Here is a 21,163-nt window from a genome sequence, read left to right on the forward strand (position 1 = left end):
TGCTAAATGATCCAGTGCGTTCACCAGCCAGTTGTTAACTGTGTCTGTCTGCAGTCTGATGCTGAGCAAGTAGTGTTCAGAGGGTTTCAGAGATAATCCAGCCGGATCACATTCCCCAACATATATGCACAAAGTCAGCAATAATGGGCAATGGCAACTAGAATTCTACTGCACAAAATGTATGTGTACAATAAAGTAAAAATATGTGTAATACCATCTACAAAATGTGCATAACTCTATTTGACATAGTCGAGGGGTTTCAGAGTCACACAAAAATAAATGAAAGCTGACTTTGGAGAATTGCCCCAAATGCAGACACGGGCAGAATGAGACAGCCGATTTACAGAATTCACATCATGAATCACTTGGGGATATTGAGAAACGGGAATTCATTTACAGTTTACATGTTGCTCTCTTGATGCAACATCATGAATACCCTCATGGAGAGACTTTATAAATGTGTGTGCACCATTATTTCCTTTTTATACAATTCATAGCCGTGACAGTATTAACCCTCTTTGTCCTGGAACCCCAAGAATAAAAAATATAAAGAAGAAATGTTAACATTTCTTTTCAAAACATTATTAATTATGTAAGAAATGTCATTTGAAAATAAAACAGATTATTATTTCAGGAATGTTAGTTAATTTGCATATCATGTGAAAGAAAAATGTAAGGATAAGAAATCTATGTGCTGCGTCCGACGGCCTCCCTCAGAATGACTGACAGAGTGCTCCTGCACAACGCTGAATGTCAAACATGAACTCAATAAATAGTTCCATCTAGTAAAACTGCACAGGCAGAATTGGTCACGTTTGACCTTTTAGAATTCATTGGCATTTTAAAAAGCACTAATTAAAACAGAAACAAAAAAAAAACCAATTAATATAAAGACATTAGGAACAAATGTATTGATAAAGTCATAAAGAATTGGAATTATTGATTAAAGCACCTGTGAGATATGACAAAAAGTATTCTTTTTTATTCTTTTTTTTCTAGTAGTCTTTTGGGACTGCGGGTACCCCACTCTGTAGGATGAGGGTTAAAACACACAAAAGATAAAGGCTTCCTAGAGAAATCCAGGAGGTGGTGTTTCTAACAGGATAGGTAGGATACTTTTACCAGGTCATTTTAAACAAACCCTTAACAGCTGAAGGTCAGCGGGAAACAGCAGAGGTCAGACTGGAGACTTGAAGGGGCCATTTGACTGCCGGTGAAAACTGAAGGCACCTGATGAGCATGGCTGAAGACCAGTGAACACTGGCCGCTTGAAGCAGACTGGCAGGAGGCTGATGGGTGTAGGCAGCAAACTGTGGAGCTGAGACAGGATACATGCACACCTCTAACAGGCAGTAAAAAAAAAAAAACAGGCTGACAGAGAAGGAACTTGCCAAGGATCAGGCTCAAGAAAATGCAGAACATGGTGATTAACCATCTCTAACATTTAAAATGAAACAAAAGTTTGCCAGCCCCACATTTTGATGACAGCATCAAAGCCTTTCTAGGCCTTTTTTAATGGCCGAAAGCACCGGTGTAACTAATCAAGTTAAGGACGGCTCAGTACGGCAGCCAGTGAGCCTGCATGCAGAGAGGCACAAACCCGGAACTGACTCACCTAAATTAAAAGGCAGCCACTGAATTCCTGCTTTGACATGTCAAAATTTCCACATAGTGGTTTGTTCTTATTCGCCTAGCTCGCCTCAAACTCCCTATTATTTCAGGGCCTGCTGTTCCCTCCCTGCCCTGCAGTAGTGGGCAGTATTTCCCGCCCTCAGCCGTCACCTGATTCCCACGCCCACCTGTGCACCTGCTTCCATCAGCTCCCCTGCCAAGACGAGCATTGTAATCCCATTTCCCATGGCTGAGTGCATTTGGTGCATTACATATCTACTTATACCGACAGTTACATGGAAGCTGGATTGCAGGGCTACGTGGAAACGCTGGCAAGAGAGAGAGAGAGAGAGAGAGAGAGAGAGAGAGAGAGAGAGAGAGAGTGAACAAATAGTGACCTTTCTGAAAGGAGACGGGCCAACCAGACGTAAACAAAGACGTTTGGAGAGACAGACCTACAGCGGCTCTATCACACCGCTTTGTCTTTTCAGTCAAATCTTCCCCCAGCGGAGGAAGAGCCATGCTTGTTCAGCTGCAGCTCCTAGTAGCACAACAGCCCCCCCCCCCCCCCCTTTTCCAAAGCTCCCTGCTCCTATCAGCTGAGTTGATTTACTTTTCTGTGTCGTTCAAACCAATTACAGAGCTGCATATGTCTGCCCAAAATCAATTCAGCAATCAAAAGCCTCTTAGTGGAGTAAATGTCTGTACTTCTGATCACTAAAGTATTGTAGAATCAAGTACAAAACTTAAACCAAAAAAAAAAATTATTTTATCTTTTTAAATCTCTCATTATATCTAATAAAAGCAAACTTGCACCCCTAAAATGAATAAAACATACAATTTCAGAAAGTCTTTTACAATCAGTTGGTGCTAGTGAAGATATCTTCAGAATAAAATCCATCCCAGAAATCAACTAGTAGTTATATGTGGAAAAAATACTGTATTGTCTTTTACCTTTTGAATCCCTAACTTGCCTATGTTTGGAATGGTGTTAAAATAATGTGACATTTTTTATCTAAATTAATTTCCAGTAGATTTAGCAGAGGTAATTTAAGCTTTGCACGTTTATTTCATTAGAGCTTCTGCATGTGATTGAGTTGTCTAGAACTGCTCTGCACACAGTTACACGCTGCTGATTCCAGGAAGAAATATTTTATATTATAGGTATTTTAAATTATAGTTACACACACTATACATGTGCGTTACAAGTATGGTGTTCTGCGTCACAGGTAAAACTTTCCACGGTTTTATTCGGTTACCATTTTCGGGCATGCTTCCTCCCTCTCACTCACTGGTTTGTTTGGTTTGCAGATATTTGAGACAATCTGCCAGACCTCCGGTACGCACAGCATCTCTTCATCATGTTTGAGAGAGATCTGGCCAAACTCACTGTCACCCTGAGATATCTGAATGAAATTATCTGGATTATTTTGAATTGAAGCAATGAGAATTGTCAATGGCATGCCTAGTGAGCCCATTAAAGGGACAGTTCACCCAGATTTAAAATGTATACACATACATTATAAATATATGTATATGTATATAACGGCTGTAACCGATGAGACAATGTGAAAAGCATCACATCCAAATTAGCAGCACTTTGAACATTAATGGGCTCAATCTGAACACGTTGGTGGAATCTTGGGGTTCAGATAAAAGCACAAATTTGAAGGATTTTGGTGTATTGAAAGTTGTCGTGTTTGAACTCCCTGATTTGCTTTTAAAAAATGCAATTACAAATGTTTGTATTATGCTCTGAGCACCAGTAAAATTCAAAAGAGGCAGCTTTCTATTTGTTCAAGGATCTTCAACAACATTCTTTCACTTAATACATTCATTTGATAAAATGTACACTGCTGATTTGAATCGTTTGTGGCATGTTTGAACATTTAGAGGGATGAAGTCTGAAATACGTCCTCTGGAAAAGAAACAAAGAATTTTTATACAGCATCCAACCAAAGAGCAAGAGACAAAAGTTTCAGACAACAAATAATAGAGCTCGCTACATAAAGGGAGAATTAGAAGAAAACTAGATTTAAACACATTTTTCCTTTAAGCTTCAATCAATTGATTAAAAGAGCTGATGAAATAGATTAAAACTGTATTTATTTTACTCTTCTTTGTGCCTTAGTTTTCCTATTTTTTGGTCTAATCACACATCTAAGTAGATAGTAGATAACAGGTATTAAAGCATGTGAGTATTATAAACAAAATAGGATTAAAGTATCAAAAGTAAAAGTAATATATGATGATACATGGCTATGGTTGTATTATTATGTAGTGTATTACTAGATTAATATGACTGATTTTAAGTTCTTTTCAGTGATTTTATGAGAGTTACTTTATTCATTTATTTTTGTATTTACAGGTTTGTGGTTACACAACAAGTATCCTTCAGTTTTTCTTTCAAATTGTTTGCACAAGTTTTCAAACGCTGAGCAACAACACTGAATGCACAACAGGACTTTTCCTGCCTTGTGTTTATGATTAAGGACATTTCTAAAAAAAAAAAAACGTTTCTTATGTTGTTGCTGTGTGGTCAAACGGACTGAAGCAGGCACTCGATGCAGACAGAGAGGAGCCTCACTGGCCGACAGCATCACCAGACTGAGGACAACTTCATTGTTGGGCGCTGTTGCACTCGTCTGTCCAGCACGGCCTTAAATGTGTTTCTCTGTGTTCTGTTATTTTGTATGAGATAGTCAGATATGCTCTGAGTGCTTTGGTTCATGAGGCTAAATAAGTTACCAGTATAGAATGACATCGGCTGCCTTTTCTTACATTTGTCAGTGTGACACAGAAAAGTTGTTTATCACAGCATCAGTTCAGTTGTGTGTGGGCCTGTGTCTACTGGTATGTTTATCATGTTTTATCCCAAGTTTTATCGCAGCAGTCGGTTCTTTTCAATTAACTGATTACATTTGAATAACACCTGATAATGCCTTACTACAATATACTGTATGTATGGCAAAATAAAAATAAAAATCAAGTTAAATGACAGCTGTTTGTTCTACTTTCTGCTGTGAAGAGGATATTTTTCTTCCCAGAGGAAAATTAAATATAAATGTTCAAATAGAATATAGATTATTTATTCCAGCAGCCTGGCGAGCGTCTCCTCCCGTTTGGAGATTTGTGTTTGACTGTTTAAAAGGATGATTTGCGTGAAAGTGTTAAAATAATGACATTACATTTTTAGATTCATCTCGTCCCAGCTTTTCTATTTTTTCATCAACTTTCACAGCTTCTGTAATTTCAATGCAATTTCAGGCTCTGATTGCTCTGTTGCCTGAATGCTAATCATTGTTACTGTATAACTTGTTTTCTATTCTGCTCTTTTTACATTTCACAAGGTCATTAAATGAAAAAAAAAAAGAAATGAAAAAGTTACAAGAGGTCAGTAAACAGATGGCGCTCCCCAAGCGATGCACACACAACAAAGTGCAGAGACTGTTTTATAAAGCCATCACACACAACATTTTTTCTTTAAAGATTTGTCTCAGTCAGAGCACCAGTTTTGGATTAAAAATTTCTCTCAAATTAATTGAAATAGTCAGTCAAATGTCTGTCCATCATGTTGTTAATCCACTGTTTCTGTGGGTTTGATATGACGACGATCAGACTTGCATAAACGTTCATTAAATGAAGTCCCTCAGAGCATCGGCAAGTAATCACATAAATATTCCTGCTGATGACAAAACTCATCGAGGCTTCCTGTATTATTACACAGTCCCACCTGTCTTTGTTACTCTGGTTGTCAAGTTTTGCTAAATATATATAAACAAATATTTGTATGGTTTATATTTTCTTATTTTGATTCATTAATTAATTAGTGATTGGTGAAATAAGAGATTTGGTTTTGGCCACTGGTGGCAGCAGAACAAGTTGTAAACACACCACTGACACATCATCGACTTTTAGGACGATTATAACATTTTAAGTGAGACTGTGTCTCACCACAAGGCGTAATTATAGGATGATGCAACACTGGATTTTCCTACATTTCCAATGATTCTTTTCAGCTATAAAGACACCTTCATAGGTGATTACTGAGAGTAGGTGGGATGGGATCACAAGCAGAATGAAGCAAAATGACTCAATAATGTCACAGCAATATCCATCTAAATTGTTCTAATAGCTACCGGCCATACCACACCAAGTAAGGCTTTAACAGGAAAATAATTCAGTAATAGGGTGTCTTATTTCTTATGAATTCAACTTTTTATTTGGAAGATGAAAATGATACACATTAAGTCTTGTTATGTAAATGCAGCATAAACAGTACAGAATCTGATTCAGCAAAGAATTAGTGAGAAAAAGAAGAACTGGATGATTTTATAAAGAACGGCCAGGTGAATAAATGCTTAGGCTATGTGTAACAGAGCAATGATCATCGCTTTATCAGCTCTCCAACCCTAAAATCTGGGGGGATGTAGCTCTACTGAAATAAATATCACATTGAAAGAGGCAAAAATAAAAACACACACAAAAAAAAAAAACAACAGAAAAAAATGACATCAACAGATGAAATGTAGTGGTTTGTGATTTCCATCTCTGTTAACCGAAGTCACAAAGATTTATCTGCATAGTTTTGCTTCCTTTAAGAAAGGAACATTATCAGTTTAGTATCAAAACACACACCAAAACTGTATTGCACACCTGGATCTGCATAACACGACACAACCCACCAGAACATGCAGATTCATCTGGTGCCACATTATCAAATAGACCGAGCGCACAAAACTGACGTGAAAACTGCATTAACAGCTTAAAAAAATCTTAGTTTCTTTGAGATGTGAAAGATTAGAATTGGGAGACAAAAACAATTTCCCACTTTGTTAGACTGAGAATTGCTCATGTCTAAATACCAGTTACTATTCCATTCACAGTGAAAGAGAGAGCAGCCATTTTCCCTCAAATGGATTATTTTCTGCAAGGAGAGAGCGCAGAAAATCATACAATTCATTAACTATTATATCAATAAATTGATGGATAATAATATGGATGTGTTCATTCAGTCATGATTAAGATTTAACTGATTTTTGAAGGTTTTAAATAAAGGTTGATTATTACTCAGGCCCACAGAGGTCAATTGTTCAAAAGCAGCTTTCATATATTTAATTGAATTTCGATGAAAGCATCTCCGACTAGCATTTAACCTTCAGAGTGTCACAAATTACAACATTGTTTCATATGTTGTTCTGAGATCATGTTTTCTACAACTCTCAGTATTTTCTCTGGATATCTTTATACATGTGAACATCGGGGAAATTTGTTTTTGCCCTTTAAATCACCTGCTAATGACTGAGGTGAGAAACTTTAGACTACTTTAGGTACACTACCCAGCCAAATCTTCTCTTTGTTACATTCTAAAAAAGGGGGGCTGCTATTAGCGTCAAATTTTTGGTCCTTGTACTCTGTGATACCTGAAAAGTTTAAGAGTAGAGTTTAATTAACTGAGCCAAACGATAAAGACTTTCTTTCAGAGCATGAACTGGCTTTGTAGAGTCAAGGACTATTTTAGTTCACACTCTGAAGTACATTTGTTCAACTCTTATTCAAAGACATTTTTTTTGTGCTGAGCATTTTTTCGAGTCAGTTGAGGTCTAACCCTCTGAGCTCTAAGTGCATTCCTGAACAGTTTCTAACACAACAGGAGAGCGTTTTCCTTTTAAGATGTTACACTTTTAAGATTAAAGAGGACATGGTTAAATTCTATTTTATTATGTACTTTATTGACCAGATTTTATTCCATTCATACAAGGTATAACACAGAGATAAAGAGGTCAATATCTGCTCACTGTAAGAGACTCTGGGGATATTCATGGGATAAATGTTGTCACAATGAATCTTTGGAAAGAAACAACCTTGCATTTGTAAAGAGCAGTAAGAAAAATGTGATTTTTCTGTGGAATATTTACTTTTAAAGATCACATTGAAAAAATAATTCAGTTAACCGGACAGAAACCAGTTTAATATACAGTTGCACTGGTTGCACTGTAGATTGTAGTTCTCTATTTAAATACAGTTGTTTTGTTACACCTTAATGCCAAATTATGGCAATTAAGTTGAACCAACTAGTCTTTTGTATGATAAAGTCAGAGGTCAGTTACAACATTTACATTTTATGACTAAACAAACTATAAAAAAAACCAAAACTCTCCAGGAATCATTCAAAACTACAAGAAAACATTTGTAACACACTTTCAGAAAAGTCACCATTGAGTAGAAACAGTTGTATACAATAACGTCATGAAGAATTATCATTGTTCTTTTATTTCAGTCGTCAGTGGGTGAAGTGATACCTCAGTGTTCAGCAGCTTCTGGATAAAACACACAAAAAAGAAACAAACACTGAAATAAGAGGATCCAGTATTCTGTATCACTGTTGATTTATCATATAAATAAATATATATATATAATATATACTGTTGATCACAGAAATTTAAAATCAGACTACTCGACTTTGCTTACCAGAACAACACAGATGTGGAATTGTAAGGTGACTGATATTATTGTAATTTACACATATTCAATTATATTATTGGTAGGAAAATGAATGTCTTTCACATTGCTTATTCATTACAACTAGCTTTTAGAGGCTGGAAAACATTTAAGTATTGTCCAAAGACCAATAAGTTCATTGAGGAACTAAGATAATTAATTAGCAAAGGTATCTGTCAGTTAATTGGCTGGTTTGAATTTACTAAACATTACATGCCAGGATGTCTCAAAACATACACAAACGTATATGAGATTAATAAAATAACCTACATAACCTTTGATGACTTTTGTGTATTAGATACAATTCGTCCACTGGCACGCTGATTCACTGTGATGGATTAGTAAGTCATCATTAGTTATTTTTAAAAAATCTCTATGAATACAATAGAATATTTTATCATCATTGTTGTTATTGTAGTAACAGTACTAGTAGTATTGTTACGTCGGTTAAATACAGGAGCCAGTGGGAATGGTCATCTTTTAAAAATGTAATTAACCATCAATATTTACTCTGAAAGCGAAGAAAGTACAGACGTTTAAAGTGAATATACGCTGGTGTTGTACAGTCAATGACTTTTTTTATAAGTAGAATCATGTAACAGAGAAATGTTTTAAGTCAATAGAGGCTCAGTCCTCCAAGCTCTAAGTGCATTCCTGAACAGTTTCTAACACAACATGAAAGTACTTTTCAGTTTAAGTTACTCAAGAGGAGGCAGAGAAATGCCAGTAATGTGTTTTATGAACCCAGTATTAGTGCTGTTGTGCTATGAAAATATAAAGTCACAGAGGTCAATGCACTCACTGAAAGAGAAAGTTTCTCTAAATGGTGCTATGTTGAGCTTTTCTATGAAATTGTTAAGTGGTTCTTTGCTACGTCTGCCGAATCATCCTACAAATGTAACTTTACCAATAAAAGAATATTTTTTCATCCTTTATTCATCCAAGGAAATGTCACAGAGAAAACATGCTCATTTCCACAGTTACATTCAAGGCTGGAAAGCAGGTATGAACACAGCCTGATTTGATGGTTTCGGAGCAGCTCCACTGGAGTGGTTGGAGGCTTTTATGGCCGTGCTCAAGGGCTCCTCGGTGGTGTTAATGAGGAAGGAGTGTCCAAACAAAGTCATCCCTTTCTAACCCTTTTCGAAGCCCAAATTGTCGGTGTAGTATTATGGACAATCATTCTACAATAACTGTGTAAATAAATAGATTATCTGTTGTTTTCTTTTTCATCATCCAGTGAGGGAACATTGCAGGCAGTTATAACAACTTGTTGATGAACAGGCAGCTGGTGTCTGGTGGAGACTACAACCCCTGATTTTAACCTTCAACTTCCTCAGCCTTTAGGAAAAGCAGTGCTTTAGCTGTTTTTTTATGAGGCATGTTTTAAGTGCTCTCTCATTTCCTTTGGTAATTTCATTTCATTTAAAGTCTTATTTCAGGTGCTGTTTCCCTACACTGCATCTTAATTCAAGACACAACAACAATTTTATAACAGAATTGTTTTATCCAAGTATGGCAAAGTGTTTATTTTGGATGATTTTAATATTCATCTATGATACCCTTCATATCCATTGTCTGGTGATTTCTTCGATCTAGTCGTATCATTCAATCTACAACAGTTTTAGGACCAACACATTCAAAAAGTAAAATCCCTGACTTTCCTGTCTTCTTCTCTTTCTAACATTTTTGCTGCTGACACTGTAGAGAAATAAGTCTTTAAGTAGTCACTGTCTTTTCATTGTCGCTCACAAACATCCTCCCCTGGCTTAATGAAAACACCTGATCCCTAGAACACAGAAAATATGAGCAAAAATGGACATCAAATACATCTGAGTTTATTGCATCGCTCTCTCAAAGATTATATGACAAACTACCAGAAAGCAGAATAAGAGGTAAAATTAGTATACTTTTCAGACATAATATCCAGAAATAACCATAACCCTAAAGCCCTTGGTAAATTCATTTCTCAGATGAAATCCTCTTCTTATGTTTTAGACAAATATTCAATCGCTAAAAACAAATCTGGAATCTCCATTTCTCAACAGTTACAGACCGACTCCTAAATTATTGTTTTTATCTAATGTTCTGGAAAAAATAATTTTTCCCCATTTAAACTCTTTAATGAATAACTATAATAACAGTTTTTAGGTTTTAGAGTTTGCCACAGCACAGAAGTGAAGCCATCTTAACAGCAGGTAGAGGTGACTGCTCTGTGCTCATGTTTTTAGATTTAAGTGCTGCTTTCGAAACAATTGATCACTCTGCTCTCTTGTCCGTCCAGAAGGCTTCAGTTGCCCATCTTAACTGTGGTGTTCCTCAAGGGTCCATTCTTGGGCCACTGGTATTTTCCATATATATGCTTCCTCTCAGCCAGATAATTCAAAACCACAATGTCTCCCACCATTGCTATGCAGAGCTCACACATAGATTTATATCTCTCTTCAGTCCAGTAACTCTAGCAATTCAGATAACCGCCTTGTTTGCTGATAATGTCAAATACTGGATATTGATTTTTGTTTTTAATCTAATGGCAATAAAACCGAGATCTTGGACAAACAAACTCTTATGGTCCATTGAGTACAGTAGAGGCTTCCAATCACATCTTCTTCAGCAGATGGAGTTGAATTGCAGATGTTCAATTTTCCATTTTCTGAGAATGGAAAAGTGAAACTTTGGAATCCATGATAACTCAGAACTGCATCTCCTGAGGAAGATTTTGTGACACAATTAAAAACACACAAAAAACGGACCTTGGACATTGTGGTGATAGTTTTGTTAACTATTGGTCAATAGTTACACAATTTTAGATGATTTTGATTTGAAAAGTTGATGTTTCAAGAGAACACGTGTTCACTTATGTGCAATAAAAGTTGGAATAAAACAAATTTTCCTGAATCAGTCTGATGTGTGTTTTTTTTCCCATTTCATTATTCATACCATGTGAATCACTGAAAAATATTACTAACCACGCTTGGTTAGTACTAGTTCATTCTCCAAACAGCTCAATGATCAGCGACAAACTCTGAAACTGTTCATTAGTCATGAGTTTAGTTTAGTCAAAATTCAGTGTCAGTTCAGAGGAACATCTTAAATGACTTCAGCACTGCAAATGTTGTTAAGTCATGTCAGACTTTGTGTCAGTTATTTATCTTCAGTATCTGCAGCCACATCACAGTTATGACACACGACCATGTGACCATGCACGTGATCACCTTCAAAATGTAATTTCTCCTAACCATCCAGCTGGCTCACATACTTCATAGAAAGCTTCAGCTGAATGAGAGGAAAAGAGAAGAAAATAACTAAACCACAGAGAACAAACACACATAAATAACAACAGATGAAAGCACAAAAGTAGAAAATGTTTATGAAAACAAAATACTGACATTCATAATGAAGATGATATTTGTATGTTGGCACCATTGTACATGTTACAGGTTGCATGATTTTCATCTTGATATACAGGTGTATAAAATAATTGTTACATAAGTCCAGTCAGTGTGTATGATAACAGTTCTTTGGTATTTTAAAACACTAAAGTCTTATATTTGTACAACACTGTAAACTAGCTCATATTACATGCAGCAGTAATCCAACATGAAATATTAGGTAGCTGATAACAAAACACAAACATCATATTGCATATCCAGCATATCATGCCGTAAACACTCAAAATAATGTCTGACGTTTCCATGTCATTTCCAAATATTTCATATAAAAAAAAAACACTCCAAAGTGCTTCATAAGCATCATTAGATAGTGTATCTGAAAATGAAGCAACTGTGTGGCTTCCAGTCAAAGAGGTTTGTAGTTGATCTTCCAACAACATGCTTTAAAAGTAAGGCAAGAGTGGCACACACATCCAAACACATCACAGCATGCTCACCAGCTTCTACTGTCTACAGTAAATCTAAAAATATTTCAAAAATCAATGATTTGAAACACAACTGTAATGCTATACAGGGAGAGGTTGTAATAAATGAAGGGGCGGGGGTATCTCATTTTACCTTCATGGTTTTTCTGAGAGTGAACAGTAGATGGCAGCAAAGTAGAACTAAATACTGAGATATATCAGACCACAGCATCAAACTCTCTGAGATATTCTTTGGTGTTATGATGGCAAAAAATAAAATAAAATTAGTTCATGAGAGTAAACTGAGTGGCCAGAGAATAACAAGATAGCAAGCAAATATATATTTGTATATATAAACATATGCAGGAGCACATATGCATAGTCAAAAGAAAACCTACCTGGTGGTCAGCGTTAACATGAGAACTAGCTTTTGTCTTGTATAACAGTTTACTGCTACGTCAACAAAACAGTTCTAAAGATAAAGATAAAGTGCATCAAGTCAGTCAGTCCTAACCTGAGTTAAGCTCTTTTAACTGCAGGATCCATTTTCCAAGCCAGTTTGCAAAAAGTTATAATTTTACAGCAATGATAATTGGACATTTCAGCAGTCTGAAGTCTTTAATGCACTGACGGCGGCCTGCTATATTGTATTTGCATTTTAACTACCTTAAATCTTAAGTATTTTGAACTTGCAAGCACTGTACAGTTTCCACATCAAACCTGCAGCAAGATTTTTTCGTGCAGTTTTTATTATCCAACAAAAACCCTTGTAACAAATTGTAAAAAGTTGTCTGAGCAAACTACAGTGTCTCTTCTTTGGCTGATGTACAACTACATCCAACACGCTGCAAGCAAATCTATCAACAGTATCGTCGTAAAAGGTAAGTAAACATTAAAAAGGTGCTTGTGCACAGCTACAAACGATACTAAGATGAGAATGCTCCAGCTAATGCACCAATTGATTTAATGGCATGTTGAGGATCAAATATTAACAACTGGGGCTTGCTGAGCGTTTAAATGAGCCTGTGCCCTATATGATCCTGCAGCCACAGCAGTAGAAGCTGTATAGAGCTGGGCCCGTCAGACACAGCCTCTGTGTACATCTGCAGCAGTACCTCTTGCAAAACAAGCAGCAGGGGCAAGCTCATGCTCAGTAGCTCATACAGGAATGCATAGTCCTGGGCATTGTCCCTCAGGTGGCCGGCGAGGGCCTGTGCTGTGCTACGCACATGGTTGGTCAGATACCGGGGGGTGTTACATACAGCGCGGGTCACACTCAGTGGCCAGCTCAGGTGTTTCCTCATAAATGAGCTGAAGGTACCTTCTGAGGATTGGCTTTGCAGGTCTGCTGTGCTGCTGGACTCTGAGCTCTGTCCATCATCAGCACGTCGCTCCTGAACTCCAGATCCATAACCATTCTAAGACAGAGGACAAAGGGGTTAGACATTTCACAATAAATATGGCTGGAATGAGAGGGATATAGTTGGAAATGCAAAGTACTCACTGCACGTAGAGAGAAATTCCTCCTTAAGTTTGTCCCATTGTTGCGTTGATCAAAATGAAGCTTGCAGTACAATTTCCCTGTAAGATTACCGCAAATGTCAGGATGAAGCAGCCAACTGAATACTGAACATTGCTCTTATTTAGTAATATGTGGATCCAACAGCTGATATATGGTGATACAAACCTTTTTCAGAGTCGAAGGCATGTGCTCCCTGTCGCAGGGCAGAGCTGCAGGTGGAGCAGCGAAAACATTCCCTGTGGAAGTAGAGCCCCTCGGCGCAGACCCTCTCCACCATATAAACACGCCTCTCGCATGAGTGACATTTGTCACCCGATGGGGGGAATGCCCTTCGTACTGAGCCGCCCTGTGAAGAGTAGACGAAGAGAGATGATGAAAAAAAACAAACAGTGAAATCATGACAGTACATGAGCACTAATGTCACGTACTGTCTGAAACACTGACTTTAGTGATTTAAGATCACTGAAGCAGTGAACTGAAAGTATTTTTACCTGCTGTTTGATAGAAAACATACGTTCCTTTATAGGAAAGTATTTCTAAATATTCAGTATGTTTAATCTAGTTTTATCCCTCCACTTTTGCTATTTTAAGCTGGACTATGAGCTAGACTATTGTTTTGCCAAAGTCAAGAATGAGGAATTTAACATGTCAATTGTTACGTTCTTATACTTATGTCAAGAACCTGATGATAAAATTGGTCAGGTCACATGACTTTTTTGCTAGACATTTAAACTGTGTGTTCACTTTTGGCATGCTCTGCAGAAAAAGAGGTGGGTATGACACACAGGAACGGTGACAGTGTGAGAAGTTAAGACAAGGTGAGATAAGAAACACACAGCTCTGCTAATTAATGTTTTCCGCCAAGATTGAGGTTTTTCTTGTCAGTGTCACTTCCTGAATTGTTCAGATATCATCTTGGGGATATTTTGAGTGACAGTTCTACATGAGAGGCAGGGTGACCACCGTCTTTATGTTAAAGCCTAACGCCTCCAGCTCCTTTGCAAGTGCTCACCAACACTCAGCCAAGAGGAAAACATAGTTAAAGAAAGCAAGTAAGATAATTATAGAATGGACATGATTACAAGGTTATATGGATAAACACACATGGTTCAGTGAGAAAGCTTTGCATGTCTAAATAGTTTTCCAGTTGCTCTCCAGGAATCAAATTTGATCCAAACAAAAAGAAAAAGAAAAACATAAACAATCATAACTGTGAACCAGGAATTGTTGCTTTTTATTAAGCTGGTCTACGTCCTGCTGTAACATCTGGTTGTGGAGTTGGAGCAGGCTGTTTGGGATGGGTGGAGCAGAGAAACCCACTAAGTGCCACCACAAAAACACACACTTCTCCTCTGTGAGGACTGCTGGTAATTAAAAGCACAAGGGGCAGACACAGCACTTAAAAGCAAAGCTCTCATGCAAAGCAGCAGTCATTTGGCAAAATCTACCTATTATAATTAAGAAGCTAACCGACAACCATGTAAATCTTTAAGCTTTTTTAAAACAGTATTTCTATCTGAAGTATTTCTGTGTGCTGCTTTTGGGATGTATAAGATGTGTTGCACCTTCATTATTGAAACAAATACAGCACGTGAACTCTTCTTGTCAGTTCAAGGAAGGCAGTTTAATATAGTCCTGCAACTCTGGTCAAGCCATACAGCAGTCTTCCACTGCTCACACCACTTTCTGCATTGGCACAAAACATCAGCACTTGCCTAAATAATGAGCGGCAGAATCATCCAACTTAAAATGAATGTCTTGGGACATTGGGATAGATTAAATGTGTAGTAGAACAAAGTGGAGTACCTGTATCTTGCCGACCACTGAAAATCTAATAGTAAACATTTAATAACTACTTTTTGGCTGCTCTAGACACAGAACACAACATTGACATATTATAATTATCATCACATCATCATTTGGAGTCATATCTCTGGCCAAGTGGTCAAAGTAAGTCCTATATTCACACTCTTTTAGCTCTGTTTTTGGTCTCTACCACCTCCAAAGGGATATATCTGGCTCTGTATTTGCTAAATGCTCCACTGTGTTCACCAGTTAGTCGCTAACTGTGTGTCTGCCTTTTGGTGCTGAGCAAGTAGTGTACAGTGGATTTTTTTTTTCCACTGAATACAGCTGCCTGCTGTAGTTAAAAACGACACTAAAAAACAGTGCAGTTACGGGCAAGACAGCTTAACAATGAGCTAAAAATCACTACAAACTGTAAAACCAAGGGAGCTGCACATCTGAGTGGTGGGTTCACACTGTCACATTATTGTCATTTGATAAATAATCATTATAAAAATATATTAAATCAACTTGAAGTCTTACCTTAGTAAAAAAAAAAAAAAAAAACGTAAGAAAAGTAACTGAATTATTATGAGAGAATTTCCTGCAGCTATATTCAAGTGTAAAAAAATCTATGTTGTATGAATAAAGGGTGAAAATTGGTTGCAAGCAACAAATCCCAAACATGACGTGCTTTCACATGCAACTAAACGCACTATGGGGGGCAGTTAGGCCAAAACACAAGACCAGGGTGGGGTGACAGATGAAGCTTGAGATATTCACCTTGGGTACAGCTGAGCTTTCTCCTGAGAACAACCCAGTAAGGTGAACGGCTTTTTCCTTGATACTCTTTGTTTGAAACTCTCTAGCCTGTTGTGTCTGAGCTTTTTTCTGCAGGAACAAAAGAAAAGCCATCAGTCTCGCCTCTTGTCTCATTCTCCCACCAACAACTGTGGTACTTTCTATGTGTAGACATAATTAGGTAGACTAATAACCATTTAATAAGCACTGCACAGTTAAATGATGAAAGACCTCTCTGTTCCACTTTCCCAATAAGAAGCAGGATTTGACAGCTAAGTGTGTATTGTCAGGAGGAGAACAATAATGTCACTGTGTGGAATGAAGGCTGCCTTATTACATTAATTTCACACCCCACTTGATGTGGTTACTCATACTGTACTGGAATAGAAAACTGAGACAACCACAAAGACCTGGCAGAGAAATCAGAGGAAAGTATGTTGGTTCAGCTAAAATATCTACATTAATAAATAATTTGGTGAAGTATTGAGTCTTTAGGCCTAAGCATGTCAAAGTCAAATTTCAAAGCATGTTAATCAAAAGGATGATTAGATTTAAGATTAAATGAAGAGAATGCTATGCTCAAAGTTATCTACACACTGATAAGACAAGGGTGTGCAGAATAATGAATAGCTGACTTATTCACATTGTCATTTCAGAGTTAGAGGAGTAAAAGGATCAATACCACTCTCAGGTCTATACTTTTAGTATCGAGCCAGAGTCATAAGGTTGTTAGCCTGGCTCTGTCCAAAGTTCAAAAACCTTTCTGCCTATCAGCACCTCCACAGTCAATAGTTCATCCAACACGCCTCACAATGCGTAACCATACCTAAAGCCACAAATTGTCATTATGGATTAAACAGTCAATTTTAGGTAAAATAGCAAGTCAGGCTGCTTGTTTCCCCCCCGTTTCCAGTCTTTATGCTAAGCTAAGCTAATGACCCCTTGGCTTTTCCTTCAATGTACTGAATGATAATTGCACGTACTATTAGCCTACAGCATACAGCATATGCCAGTCAGCAGCATTTTAAGAGTTATATAAAAGTTCTGGCAAACAACACTTGGAGAGTGTTGAGAGCAACACGAAACATTTATCTGAGCCAAACAAAAAGTCAGTTTGTTTGTGTTCAAATTGTGGGTGCATCTGCCAAGAAAAAGAAAAAGATTTAATTCATAAGGAGAAGAAGTCCCCTAGGTCATGATGATGCTAAGCTGCACTGACCGAGGGGAACAATGGTCATGATTTAAAACTAAAACTAAAAGGCACACTACTGAGGCTGCCCAACAACAGTAAAATGAGTGTTTGCAATAGTGATTTAGTTGAACGTTTATTTGATTTAGTGTTTAAATTAAGAAAACTGTCGAGACATGTGAAAGTGCATTTGAAATGAAAATCTCTCTCACATCACTGTTTTTCTCAACTAAAAAACTCAGTTCTAACAACAAATGAGTTGATAAGGAGAACAAGTTTGCTGATCTGAGCCAAAGCAGGAAGGCTTTTGGCAAATCTGAATAATCAAAATAACTTATTTGCAGACGTAAGCCAGAGCCTGCGGCCTGGCCCTGGCTGACCTGTTCCACACGGACTCAGACTGACCAATAATCCGCCTGTGTGCCTGTCTCAGCTCGTGCCAGCTATGTAGGCCTGCTCTTGCCATTTTCACAGGCTGGATAATTTAGGGGCTGACTTCACCATCTGACTACACATTACACAAGCCTAAATGTATAATCAGGCCATGATATATAATCAGCATTCACTGTGGGGCCTTTTTGAGGATTAGAACATGCAAAAATCACAAGGCTTTTAAAAAGAGGACAGAGAAGAAAACAGAGGAGAGAAGTTAAAGACATGAAGGAGGAGATAGTGATCACCTCAGAGACGTGTTCATCCACCTCCCTGAGGCGCTGGAGGACTCTTGACATGAAATGGATTGCTGACTGGCGGGAGGGGGAAGAAGCAGGGAGGTCTGCACTCTCAGGCTGAGGCTGGGGCTTCATCTCAGCGTGAGTTTGATCAACATGTCTGAGCTTCACTACAGAAAATGGATGCAGGCACTGAGGCTGGAGCTGGGGTTTGGGCAGAGTCTTTGGAGGCAGGCGGGCTAAGTGCTGTGCTGCTTCTCTGATACTGACTTCAAACTGAAAGGAATAATATAAAGTGGTGCACATGTGAGGTTGTTTTATAACTCCTCATCAAGCAACCAAACAGTGGAAGTTCTTTTCATTCACTTAGAGGGTGTATATCTTTTTAAGAACCCTGGAGGTGGTTTTATATGTTTCAGCCCATTAACTACAAAACGGCTTAACAACGCTGCCAACCATTTTCAAAGCATAGCTCAAGTTTTTTGTGAGGCGTTAAGTTTGCATAGGTAATCCATTACTTTGAATATTCTGTCTGCTTTATGTTTTGCCAAAGTTATGCAATCATCACGTGGTAATTCAGTTGCGAGCAGGAACGTCTTTAAAGCCTTCTTTTTGGGGCAGCCAAGAACTGAAGGGACAGTCTGACATCTGAGACTTGCGAGTCAACAGCCAACAGCTGTTACATTCACATTTGCCTTTTTCTTGACACTTATTATTATTATTTTTTTGCCTTGTGGGTATTACAAAAGCTTAGCTCATAAATATCATGCTTTGACTGCAAAGCTCTTTTGCTTGCTTTTTGTCTGATTTGATGAGATAAATAGGCAAATATTATTTAAGTATATGTTCAACAAACTAGAGTCACAGTTGTGTTTTTAGTTCATAAAGGAATCAGCACAATTGTTTCAATCTGTTAACATCAATGATTTCAATTTACTTTCATGCCCGATTTGATAAAATGTCAAGAGAATGATTTTAATTTCTACTTTTGTGGAACTTTAACCTGAAAATGGATGTAAAGCAGCACTGACTGAACTTCAATAGAGGTAGTCATAACATAAACTCCGAACTGGATGAATCTAGAAGAATACAACAGTAATATGAAATACATGTTGCATAGTTTGCAGGGTTATGTACACGTGTAAGTGTGTATTCCCATTTGTTGCTTTATCCTTTTTCAATCTAGTTTTGTGCCCCTTTGATCTAGTTTCCATTTCTACATATAATTACAATAACGCATTCGCTCAGTTTCAGTCAGGACTTAAAACAACAACCAGTATGGTTATTTACATATCATTAAAAGACTGACTCCTATCTTGAATTATATCATTTGAGCTTTACATATGGCTGGTGTACGTGTTTGAGGCATATGTACATATAGAGTACATGAGTGCAAAAGTATATCATAATATGTCTTAGGGCAGTAGGACAGAATTAGTATCTTAGCACCCTTTTATTTTTATGTGAAGCTTTAGAGACTGCCATTAGTTTTAAAGACTGTCCTGATGTCTTTGGCAACTGTTTGTACCGTGTGTGTCTTCACTGCTGGCTCCAGACTACCTGTATCTCAGGACGGGGTTTAGGTGGGACTGAAGGCCCAAGTTTAACGTTCAGACTCTTGGCCAGGTCAAGAGTTTGCAGTGGGGAGGACCTCTCACATTCTGACTGAGATTTTGGAGAGAGGTTAAGAAGATCATAAATAAAAAAGCACAGAAACAGAAAAGTCTGAAAAGATTAAATGTTGGAAATAACAGACAAAGCAAGACCTTGTAGCATTAGCAAAAGGAAAGTTTTGTCAGATTGAAACCGCAGACCACTGTCAGAGCTCCAGCTCACAACAAGGGAAATTTAAAACATATTTATGAGCAATGAAAAAGAGGGAAACTAGCCATTTCTAACTATATGCAGGCAGGAAAGATGTATAAACTGCTTGTCTATAGATAAACTGACACATGGACAGGGGCATATACACTACTCACAAAAAGTTAGGGATATTCGACTTTGAGGTGAAATATATGGAAAATGATATTATATCATGAAAGTAGGGCATTTAAGTAGAAGCATGCAATGGTAATTTTATTCATCTTAAACAATTTATTGAAAGAAAAGCTAACAACAGTGGTAGGTATACCACACCAAAAATTTTCAGTGTCTCAATAAATTGGGATGTGGCCAAAGGACGTCCACTCCTCTCCTTTCTGTGACTCTTCCAGTCTCTCTGTATCACTGTTATAACCTCCTGATGACACTCTGTGACCCTCTAAGCTCAGTGAAAACTTCCGTCTGAGGACTTCCTGTTTGAAGCCTGATCAGTTGTTAGGTGTCGTCTTGGTCTCATGATGTCAGAATGTGAACAGCATGATGAGGAGGACTGTTTAAATACCAATTCTAACTGAAGCAGGAAATGTATTGGTGGATTCATGGATCAAACCTGTTGTGAATTTTGCTGTTAATCACCTTGTTAGAGAACAGCAACTTGTGCAAAAAGTACTGAAACACTGAACAGTCGGACATGTGCATTCAAAAGTTTAGAGAAGGTCACATTAAGTTCACCTGGAAAGGTTAGAATGCATTTTAGGTTCATCCTGAAAATTCACCTGAAAGCCGAATATCCCTAACCTTTTGTGAGTAGTGTATACGGTACATTCATGCGTACTATATACGAAACGGCCAATGAAAGTCGGTTGCCACCTGATGACATCTTCTGGCTGAAAGCCACAGTCATGGCAGCATGACTGAAGAGGTGCGCAGGGATGACAATGAAAACTGTAGTCAAAATCAAATCAAATCAGTAGGCTTATATTGAACACATTGTTGTGTTTTTACCTGTGTTTTCCGGATGGTGTAGTTGGGTGTGCTTTCAAACTTGGCCAGCAACTGAGTAGCCATTGATCGCACTTTGTTTTCCTTGGGCTCTCTGCCCTCTTGCACTGACGAGCCATTACTGGAAAGATTGGTGGCCTAATAAGAGACACACAAAAGACAAGATCCTACTATTGCAACTGTTTTCAAACATTTTTTTTAGAATGGTTAAGTTTAAAATGACAAATAGGTAGTTTAACAACAAACCTCCTCCAAATAGCTGCAGAATTTCCGCCTCCTTTTGTAAATGGGGTCTGTACCGTCTGACTTCTTTTCATCCTGAAAGTACAGCACAAGGAAGTGAGACAGTCAGACAGTCAAAAGAAGGGGGGTTCAAGCCAAAAACTGATGGAAAAAAAATCACA

At 37.7% G+C, this 21,163-nt stretch overlaps 1 protein-coding gene across 8 annotated transcripts in view; it reads right to left on the reverse strand.

Annotated features, from left to right (window-relative positions):
- Positions 1-6,947: 6,947 nt before the first annotated feature.
- The window catches only part of mical2a (microtubule associated monooxygenase, calponin and LIM domain containing 2a), a 37,191-nt gene continuing 22,975 nt past the window's right edge, over positions 6,948-21,163 (reverse strand). The window contains exons 15-24 of one of the 8 annotated variants that reach the window (XM_070831550.1): positions 21,006-21,077; positions 20,763-20,897; positions 19,497-19,601; positions 17,946-18,212; positions 16,059-16,166; positions 13,656-13,836; positions 13,473-13,549; positions 13,290-13,386; positions 11,328-11,388; positions 6,951-7,931 (exon numbers count right to left, since the gene is read on the reverse strand). In XM_070831550.1, coding sequence (XP_070687651.1) covers positions 11,330-11,388; positions 13,290-13,386; positions 13,473-13,549; positions 13,656-13,836; positions 16,059-16,166; positions 17,946-18,212; positions 19,497-19,601; positions 20,763-20,897; positions 21,006-21,077 — 1,101 coding nt within the window. In that variant the 3' untranslated portion in view covers positions 6,951-7,931; positions 11,328-11,329. Of the gene's footprint in view, positions 7,932-10,065; positions 10,766-11,327; positions 11,389-11,473; positions 13,387-13,472; positions 13,550-13,655; positions 13,837-16,058; positions 16,167-17,945; positions 18,213-19,464; positions 19,602-20,762; positions 20,898-21,005; positions 21,078-21,163 lie in introns of those variants that run through there. The other 7 variants (XM_070831553.1, XM_070831551.1, XM_070831548.1 and 4 more) reach the window with 7 other exon arrangements.

Source organism: Pempheris klunzingeri, chromosome 1 (assembly GCF_042242105.1).
Source record: "Pempheris klunzingeri isolate RE-2024b chromosome 1, fPemKlu1.hap1, whole genome shotgun sequence".
Taxonomy (NCBI): domain Eukaryota; kingdom Metazoa; phylum Chordata; class Actinopteri; order Acropomatiformes; family Pempheridae; genus Pempheris; species Pempheris klunzingeri.